The 10,000-nt window shown below is 44.3% G+C and overlaps 1 protein-coding gene across 1 annotated transcript in view; it reads right to left on the minus strand.

Annotated features, from left to right (window-relative positions):
* pcsk5b (proprotein convertase subtilisin/kexin type 5b) overlaps nucleotides 1–10,000 on the minus strand; it is a 54,459-nt gene that overhangs the window by 5,209 nt on the left and 39,250 nt on the right. Inside the window, exons 22-33 of the mRNA XM_030766530.1 lie at nucleotides 9,904–10,000; nucleotides 8,142–8,342; nucleotides 7,117–7,185; nucleotides 5,707–5,749; nucleotides 5,284–5,426; nucleotides 4,706–4,909; nucleotides 4,125–4,208; nucleotides 3,412–3,607; nucleotides 2,922–3,136; nucleotides 2,210–2,452; nucleotides 1,633–1,866; nucleotides 1,110–1,287 (exon numbers count right to left, since the gene is read on the minus strand). The exon at nucleotides 9,904–10,000 is cut by the window's right edge and continues 40 nt beyond it. Of these exons, the coding sequence (XP_030622390.1) occupies nucleotides 1,110–1,287; nucleotides 1,633–1,866; nucleotides 2,210–2,452; nucleotides 2,922–3,136; nucleotides 3,412–3,607; nucleotides 4,125–4,208; nucleotides 4,706–4,909; nucleotides 5,284–5,426; nucleotides 5,707–5,749; nucleotides 7,117–7,185; nucleotides 8,142–8,342; nucleotides 9,904–10,000 (1,907 nt within the window). The remainder of the gene's footprint in view (nucleotides 1–1,109; nucleotides 1,288–1,632; nucleotides 1,867–2,209; nucleotides 2,453–2,921; nucleotides 3,137–3,411; nucleotides 3,608–4,124; nucleotides 4,209–4,705; nucleotides 4,910–5,283; nucleotides 5,427–5,706; nucleotides 5,750–7,116; nucleotides 7,186–8,141; nucleotides 8,343–9,903) is intronic.

A 10,000-nucleotide genomic window follows, 5' to 3' on the forward strand; every position in this document is an offset into this window, starting at 1 on the left:
CTATTCTGTCTTTGGGCTGGGAGAAAAAAAAGGAGAAAATGCACTTTGGAAAAGGACTGTGGCCTTGAACACAGCCGCTCGTTAATCCGAGAGGACAAAATGTTATGACTCCGCACAGAAGATCATAGCAGACATCTGATGTAACATTCAGACAAAAACAACCCACCAAGAACAGCCTGACAAGACCAGTTTAACCTAACAAGACAGAGCCAAACCTCCCTGATTATAAAAGTCTGAACATTCGACCTTCTGAAGTACATCTTTAAATCCAAAACAGAACCTATAAACTGCAAAAAAAAAAAAAAAACATCTTTAATGAAAAAGTTATCATGTACTTTCTCATCAATTTGTTGATGTAAAGGTCTTTACAGAAGTGCTACTGATATATTAAGTTACTATTCAAACTTGAGTTAGAACATTAGCTGCCGGTCTTTGTGTGTACACTGCCCTCTAGTGGCTCCCTTTAAAACTCGCTACTCTATTTCTGTCACGATCTCAGTGATCTCGGACTGATTCAGAGGTCCGTAATGGCTTTTAAAATATTATCCTCAGCGCTGAGCGTCCAGTCAGATCTTTCTTTTATCTCTGACAAATTCGTGCTGTTGGCTGGTTTACGTGTTCAGAAGAAGCTTGTTTACAGGTATCTGAATTGTCTAAATGACTGGGGTTCTGTCTACATGGCAGAGGTTCTGTCTAAATGACTGAGGTTCTGTCCAAATATTCTCCTAAGGGTCCTGTACCTTGTGTCCTTTTCTACTACAATATCTCTGGCAGCACTGAAGGTGTTGAAGCAAATACCAAACAGATCATCACCATGAATGCTTTACAGACACTTTCAGGGATTCGCTTATGCAGTGAAGTAAGATTAGTGGCCAAGGGAACAAGGTCACAAGGTCACAAGGAAAGGTGGCAAAGGTTAGAATCGGGACAGAAGCAATCATAGAAAAGGGATATCACTTGCACACTGACAGAGCAGTAGGGGCTAACGGTAATAAGACGTCTGAAGCGGCTCAGCTCTGCTGTGCTGTGCTTTTGACGAGACCATCGTTTTTTTCGAGGCTACGCCGTGAATTAAGTCTTTGACGCAGAAGTATTGAAACCTGGTGTACCTGCTTCCACAGTTTTCCACGCAGCGGTAGTCCAGCTTGAACAGGTTCGGCCTGCAGGTGTCACAGTCCATACTGTGGTGCTCACGACAAGACGCGCAGGTCTCGTGACACTGACTGCACCTCCATTCCTCCACGTCGCCATGGAAACCACTGGGACACTGGCCCACGCAGGTTTGATCTACTCAGGAGAAGGACATCGATCAGGGTCAGTTAGTGTCATTACTATACTTAAATCTCAGTCTTGGTGATTTATGGAAAAAATGGATCATACCTCAGGAATATTAAGAAATCTAAGTTGGTTAAATACAAGCTTCCAAAAATTACAAGAGAGCATCTAGGACTGGTTTACTGTAAGCAGGCTGCGTATAGGTCTGGGTTTAAAAAAAAACAAACAAACAAACAAAAACATTCCAAGTATGGGAGATCAAATATGACACACTCCACGGAAATCTAGCCAAGAGCATTGGCGCTCATTCTGTACGGGAGGTACTGCTATGCTGACCAACCCTTAAGCAGGACTTACTGAGTAAGAAGCTTTTGGGGGGGCAACTGAGGCACTGGTTTTTGCCCCCCCCGGAGCATCGGTGACAGGTGTGGTGACAAGCCCTGCATTCTCCATTCTTATCCTTGTACATATGCTCCGCGCAGTTGATATAAAACGCACAGTGCCCGTTCACGTCCAGCCTCATGTCGAACCTGCAGCTCAGACACGAGGAGGGGTGGGGCCCGGAGCAGGTCAGGCAGGACTTATCGCAATCTAGGACAGAGGTGCGGACTCGGTCAGATTTGACTCGTCGGCGTCGAGCGAAGAAAAGCAGTTTAGGATCAATGGAAATGCGAATGTGCCTACTTAAAGCCGTAGATGCAAACCGACGTATTTACGCGCTGAAACTTGTGTTTCAACTGCACCAGCCTCTAAGTGTGTGTGTGTGTGTGTGTGTGCGTGCGCGCGCGCTCGTGCAAGTATACAAGAGAGGGAAAGAGTTGAGGGAGGGACTGGGCAAGAGAGAGAGGGGGGGGGGGGAGGGGGGAGAGAGAGGAGGGGGGGGAGAGGGGGAGAGAGAGAGAGAGAGAGGGGGGGGGGGTGGGGACAGACATACCTCTGCATTCAGCTTTGTCTTTCTGTAGGTAGGTGGTGGCGGGGCAGGTGGACAGACACTGACCATTGTAGCGAACAGCCCTGTGGTTCTTACAGATGTCACAGTCGTCAGCATCAGGCCCATCACAGGACGCACAGTCTGAGTGACAGGGCTCACATCTCCACTGAGCCTCACTGGCGAAGAACCCCTTCGGACAGTCATCCAGACAGTGCTCCCCATGCAGGAAGAAATACTGCTCACATGCTGAGGGGGAGAGAGAGAGAGAGAGAGAGAGAGAGAGAGATTGGTACAAATGAAAGCCATAAAGGAAATGAAAAAGACAATAATGGAGAGAGCACACGAGGGCATTTTAAAAAAGCAGGTCGGAGCTCTATTCTCAGTCAGACTGCACACGTTTTCTGACTTGCAAATAAGATGAAAAACATATGAAATGAAATCTATTCCATAAAGCCCACAGAACAATATAATGAAAACAAAAAAAAAAGAAAACTTACTGGCCCAAGAATTGAGCCTTGAGGCACTCCACTAAGACACACTGCATTAAAAACAGAATTTTTTTCTGCTCTTTATATGGAAAATAAACCAGCAATGAATACATTAAGCTCAATTCAAACTTTTCCTCAGATAAGAGATCACTGAGTTAATTACCTACACAATCGTTAAAAGCCATTTTTCTCCCACAAGACAAGAGTATGGTGTTTAAAATCCTTACCGCTGCAGGTGCCGTCAGAACCGCACTCCTTGCACCCAGATGGACATCTCTCACACATCTCTTTGTTGATGTAGTGGCCAACAGGACAGTGCTCCACACAGGTGTGTTTAAAGAGGACGAAGCCGCTCTCACAGGTCAGGCAGCGATTGGCGTCTCCCTCACACGAGGCACAACCCTGGGCGCAGCTTTGACACACGCCCTTTACCGGGAATCCCCTGTGGAAAGAAAGAATAACAAACCTAAGTGCGCAAGGTACTTTATCCATGGGTGACTGGAATCCTGGAATGTTCTTCAAAACTTGTGGTGGGGGAAAAATTTCTCTACATTTGACACACTGACACACATACACCAAGATCTTTGACATAATTTGGGATTGTTTGCTTTTACAGGGACTTTCTGCTGTTAAGGCGTTAGAGGACTTAAGTTCTCCCTAGTTACACACTGGTATAAAGTTTAACAATTTGCAAAAGACTGGGGAGTGTGTTCCAACCTTTTACATTCAGCGACACAGCGGCCACCCTCAAGGTACAGATGTGCGTGCCCAGACTGGCACCTCTGGCAGCTGTGGGCATCTTGGCACTGAACACAGCCTGGCAAACAGGCTTCACAATGCTTACTGGTCAAATTCCCAAAAGTGCGTGATGGGCATTTGTCCACACAGGACTGCGAAACTGTCAGAAAGTGACCTATGGAGATACATACATATATATATATATATATATATATATACATACACACACACACACACACACACACACACACATATATACATCCATATATACACACACACCAGCAAACATTCACAGTAAAATCAGACGTTATAAATGAACTGGATCCAGTTTAGCACTTTAGGAGTAAAAATGGATCCAGTTTAACACTTTAGGAGTAAAAATGGATTCAGTGTCTCTCTTTAGGAGTTGATCTGACACCTCTGATTTTACTGTTTACTACTGCATCGGCACATGAACCAGCTTTTCTTTTGTATTACCGTAGGATAGCTGTGCTATCACTCATTTCATATTGCCAACAGAGTTTGTGTTCCTCGCTGCCCACCCAGCTAAATATAAAAATCCGCAACACATGGTGTTCAGCTCTTCTGACTCATGACAGACCCAAGCAGGACACTTAATTAGACTAAAGTTTAAAAGTTTTGCTAAAGTTAACGCATTCAAACATCAGTGCACTATCCTTCAGCGCGTTTACCGGTTTTGCACGTGTCGCAGCTGGTTGCTTCTGGGCCAGAGCAGGTCCCGCACGAGGGATGGCACTGGTCACATTCTCCCTGCCCTAAACGGAAAAAAACAACACAATATTTATGAAGCATAACACATTAATCCACATGTCTGTATTTTTAGACATTTCTGTCGAGTTTTTTTATGCTGCTGCTAATGTATGACTCGTTAAACCCGTTAGGAAGAGCATAAAATAATTAAATATGATTGGGGGGTGGGGGGTGGGGTTTGAAAACGAGCTCTCTTCAATATTCCATCATTAAACAGAATTGCCAGAGGCGTGACAATATGCGAAGGGAAAACGCCAAATTGCCACAGTAAACAAATCTTTGTGATTATTCGTATTATTTTATTCTCAACAGCTATAAACACACAGTAAAATTGATTCCTTAAATCAGAGCGCTGGGTGTAGCGGGAAGAAGGAAATTTAGTATGATGCTATTTCCCTGGTCTTCTGCTTAATGTTTCAGCAGGTAATAACTCATTTGAGCGCAGTTTCATATTTCTACCGCAGTTTGCAGTTTTCTAAACTTGATGAGAATGGACTCTCACGGTTGACGAAGTGATCCGAGGAACAGGTGACCGTGATTTTCACGTCAACGCACTGGCCGTTCACCAATCGCATGCCTTGCTCACACGAGTCACAGTCGTTATAGTCCGGCCCGCCGCACGTCCGGCAGTCACGATGACATGGCTCGCATTCCTGATGCGAGTCGCCATAGAAACCCTCCGGACATGTTTTTACGCACTTCTCATCTGGAAAACAAACACCCCAAAGTTCAATTCAAACAGCCAGCACGCTACGGCACTGCCTGCTGTATCAAAGCAATCTGGGATGTCCCCTTACGTCGAAAAGGCTTGGGAACCGTTTACAGCAACTCTCAAAGACATGCAGAAAATTTGCATATTCATAAACATTCATGAATATGTATTATGCTGATAGTAATTCGTCAGACACCTCTAAAAGATGTACCAGAATCAAAAAAGGATAACACATAACTTTTACCAGACGTACAACTTCTCTCAGTATCCAATGGTCGGGGCCTTGTCTCATTTTAAGAGCAGTAAAGTGGCGATACGGATCTTTCTTTTCTTGTTTGAAGAGGACAGTACAGTGAGTTTGGGATTACCTGAGAGGTAATAACCCTCTTCGCAGAAGTAACACTGAGAACTGTCACAGTTTAGACAGTTTTCCTCACAGTGCATGCACATCATTTCCTCCCTGTCTTCGTATGTCTTCTCGGGACAACTTCTGTGACAGCTCGATCCAAGTCTCAAAGAAACCCAAACACAAGAACTCTTTTAAATTCAATGCTTTCTTTCCCTTTTTTTTTTATCACGTCATATATGTAGAGGGGAAAAAAAACCCCTAAATCAAACATTTGGCGAATCCCCAGATCAGCAATAAAATCTCCTCCTTGTTGAAATACTTTTGGCCTTTTGAATGACAGAGTAAAAGAGGTAAAACACTAGATCAATAGATCCGGGTGCCGTGTATGGCTGTGTGTCATCTTGGCAATAAGAGAATGGGGTGAGAAGGATCTAACACTCACTTGTAGAATTCCGGGAGACAAGACATACAGTGCTCTGGATTAACTGCAACACAAGACGACGAGATCATTTTGAATAGATTAAAACACAATTAAAACAGGATTAAGAAGTCAGCAATACCCGAAACTCAGATTACGAAACACATAAACAGAAGCCAAACCTCTGACTGTCATTTTCCGGGTTTAGCCAACAGGGGGCGAGCAGACATAATCTCAACATGACATCTATATCTGAGACACTAACTGGCAACAGTGTTAGTATGCCTTTTTTAGCAATGAATAACTCATCAAGTTTTGAGTGTTTATATGGAAATGGTTCAAATAACCTCTCTTTAAGAACAAGTTTTCATAATTTGTAAATGAAGCGCGAATCAAAATATTCACCTGCCCATGAGCTGACGTGTGAGGAATGCTCCAGAAAGTTTCCCAATGCAAAAAAAAAAAAAACGAACCACTCTTCTCCAAGCCTTGTTTACCTTTTTAACGCGTGGTGTGAAGATTACATCAGTTTAACTTATCTTTGGCTTCAGAGTGAGATGATGGAGGCTAAGGGAGTATGTGTGCAAGCATGCATGCATAGGTTTGTGAGTTTGTGCAAGCAGGCATGTGTGTGTGTGTGCATGTGCGTGTGTGTGCGTGTGTGTGTGTGTGTGCCTGTGTGCGTGCATGTGTGTGTGTGTGCATGTGTGTGTGCGTGCGTGTGTGTGTGTGTGTGTGCATGTGTGTGTGTGTGTGTGTGTGTGTGTGTGTGTGTGTGCATGTGTGCGTGTGTGCATGTGTGTGTGTGTGTTTACAGAGCTTGCTCTTATCAGCCAAACCCTCTGCTCTTTGATTGGAGCCAAGTCGGCCACGGTAAACCCTGTACCGGCTGGAATCTCTTATCTCTCACACACCAGCACTCCTGCGGTGAGAGCATCTCACTGATCCACCTGTGACGCGACACACGCTGAGCGGCCAAGCTCCGAAAACCACGCCGAATTTAAGTAAGGAAATGTCTGTAAGTTCGTACCCATTTGACTTTATGGCATGGCAGAATTTGTTTGTTTGTTTGTTTGTTTGAACTCTGCTGTGCGGCTTGTGTCTGCTCGGAGCTGCTCTGGGTCCACATCAGTGTCGTGGGATCACTGAACCCAAGCCCCCACAGACAGCTTTCCCAAAATGGCCCATCTTTAAACATCCCAGAAGGTTTTAAGAACAGATTTCGGCAATGAGAAGAATATTAAATGTGCTTTACCATGACATAATTTAGCTTCTGTCAGACACAACAGACCAAACCTGAGAAAACGGATATACGGATGGTGAGCGCGGAGGGGAGAGGGTCCCAGTGGGTACTGGTGCAGAGATGCGTGTATTAGCTGGCGCGATTAGATGTGGAGCTCTTCTGAGAGCGTCTGTGTCGGTTTTAATACTCACTCTGCAGGCATTTGTGACATCCCTCCTCACAGGTAAGACATTCCTCGTGATCGGGGTCAGCCACTTCACCTGCAAGAGATCCAGAGTTCAGTGGGTTCGTCAGCCTCCTCAGGAAAGGAAAGAATAAGAGTGTTGCAAGAGGAGAGTGGGGGTATGTAATGCATGGGCAAAAAAACGACAAGATAAAAAAAAGAGAGAGAGAGAGAGAGAGAGAGAGACAGAGAGAGAGAAAGTACATATGTGTATATGTGTGTGTGTGTGCGCTTGTACATGTTTATGTATGTGACAGTGAGTGAGAGAGCAGAAAGAAAGAAAGGAAGAAAGAGAGAAAGAGAGAGGAAGAGAGAGAGAGTTTTCTGGATGGAGCTGCATGCTCTGCTTAGCTGAAACGTCCCCTAAAGCCATGGCAGGGGATCCGTTTATACATGTCTGCCACCAACGATAAGAATTTCAATCCCCTCTCTCTCTCTCTCTCTCTCTCTCTCTCTCTCTCTCTCCCCTCTCCAAGATCACTCTCTTTTTTCTCTCTGAAATCTGAGACAATGTTGAAGGATAAAGAAAACTCCACTCTGGCTGGCAAGCTGAAATGATTTTATAAGACCATCATTACCCCCCTCCCTCTCTCTCACACACACACACACACACACACACACACATACACACACACGCACGCACAGAGTACTTTAAACAATGAACCCACAATTTTCTGCCTGTTTATCAAAGTTGTGTATAAACACAGATGGCACAGTATAAACCCTGGCTGCTTTGAGCTCTCTCGCATCAAAAGATTTGGTCAACACTTTCAAAGTACACACACGTGTCGACGACTACAGCTCTCTCGCCTCTTTACTGGTCTCACTGGAGTTACTGGGCAGATTCCCAAAGCAACTGGAACCAATAAGGCTGAGATTTGACTCCTAAGAGCTTTATGGAACAATATAACAGTCAGAGATTGAATAGACTGCGTCTCTGAACCTTTGGGTCTGACAGAGAAAACGGCCCTGATAAAAGGAAGAGAAACACACCTATTCCACATTCCAGTTTGAGGCATTTTCCGTCTTTGGGGTAGTAGGAGGCATTGCAGTGGATGCAGCGCACAGACGAGTCACACACCAGGCAGTTTTCGGGACACGGGTCACACGTCCGCCTCCCGCTGTGGAAATGGCCCTCGGGACAAGTCTCACGGCACTGCCCATTAAACAGGTACCGCTCAACCCCAAACTTATCTACCACAGAACAGGGGGTGGGTGGTGGGGAGACAGAGAGAGAGAGGAGGAGGGACACACACACACACACACAGAGACACACAGACAGAGAGAGAGAGGAGGAGGGACACACACACACACACACACAGAGACAGAGAGAGAGAATATTAAGTTCAGTTCAATTCAACCAATGCGCTATATCCCAATTCTGTATCGCTGCGGTGGACCCTCGTGAGAAGAATCGAGAGACACAGAAGTTTCATACACACAGTGGGGGAAGGGCATTTTGCTCATGGCATAAATTTGTCTGATGAAGTTACAATTTTTTTTGTTCTTTTTTAACTCAAATTCACATTCATTTTCTTGAGCCATTTGTGGTTACAGCTAAATTCTCTAAAGGAACAGTAGATGTCATAAGAACTGATCTGAGTACAGTCCTTAGCGCTGTTTCATAAATCAAACAAGACTGAGACATAAACCTGCTGCTTCACGCATTGTCAGGATCTCAATGAGGAATACACGAAAAAAAAACCAAAAAAAAAAACCCCAAAACTGTACAACAGCTTAACATACGATAAATCAGAAATGATCTAAAACATGTTCACACTGTTGGACGAGACCCCTTGGATTTTAAATTTTAAAAAGGGACAAGCTCACAATGGCATTAAATCTAAAACAGGACAAAGTAATCCTTCCTACTCCAAGATGTTAAACCACTTAGATGTTGTTTTTTTTTTGCAGACTGAGCCAGAAGTTGGAGACTGAGAGAAAAAGAGGAAAAGAGGAAAATCTGGACACGGCTGCTCCTCTTCCCAAAGTCCTCCTGGAAAAGCTGAGCCGCGTACGCCACGCACAGACCGGAAAACCGGAAGACCGAGCTGGCTACACCATGGATGGACCGGAAAACCGGAAAATCTTAACGCCCCTTGTGTGTCTTTGAAAACTGAAATTACTTTTTCAAAACTGTTTCTCATTTGACAAACTTCTCTATACGTGGGGAATTTAAATAACTTGTTTTGTAGATACATCAATAGTGATTTCCAAACACAACCAATATTCAAAATAAATTTTCAAACAAGTGACACTGACTTCACCTACAGGATTACATTAGATGTGTTGTTCTTTTTTTTAATCATCCTTTTGATTGGTTTATATCTCATTCCATCTCATCCATGGTGCAATCAGAATTCAAGTGTGCTAATAAACCCTAGCTTATCAGAGATCACTGTGAACCAATCATCTTAAAGTACTAGATGACTTGAGGACACACCAATGTTCACATTTGTCTCAAGAGTAAAAAAAGCACAAGTCAAGATTTCTGTGGGTTATAAACTATTTTAGCCTGAATAGTGCAGCTACATACAAGTGCCTGCTCCTGTCTGATTTGTTATCACTGTGTTTTGTAATTTGATAGACAAAAAGAGAAATATATAAGAATAGACAGGCAGGCAGGCAGGCAGGCAGACAGACAGACAGACAGAAAAAAGTTGAGGCAGGTTCTTCAGCATGATGTTTAATTGTGGTTTTGAGGCTGTGATCTGGGGAGGATGAAATACATGCAGGTGGAGAGAAGGTGTGTTACCAGCGTCACAGCTGGAGCAGTCATCTGGTCCCTGGTCGTCACACTCCTTACAGGTGTGGTGACACAGATGGCACTGGCCATCCATGTCAAATTTCCC

Source organism: Chanos chanos, chromosome 1, assembly GCF_902362185.1.
Source record: "Chanos chanos chromosome 1, fChaCha1.1, whole genome shotgun sequence".
Classification (NCBI taxonomy): domain Eukaryota; kingdom Metazoa; phylum Chordata; class Actinopteri; order Gonorynchiformes; family Chanidae; genus Chanos; species Chanos chanos.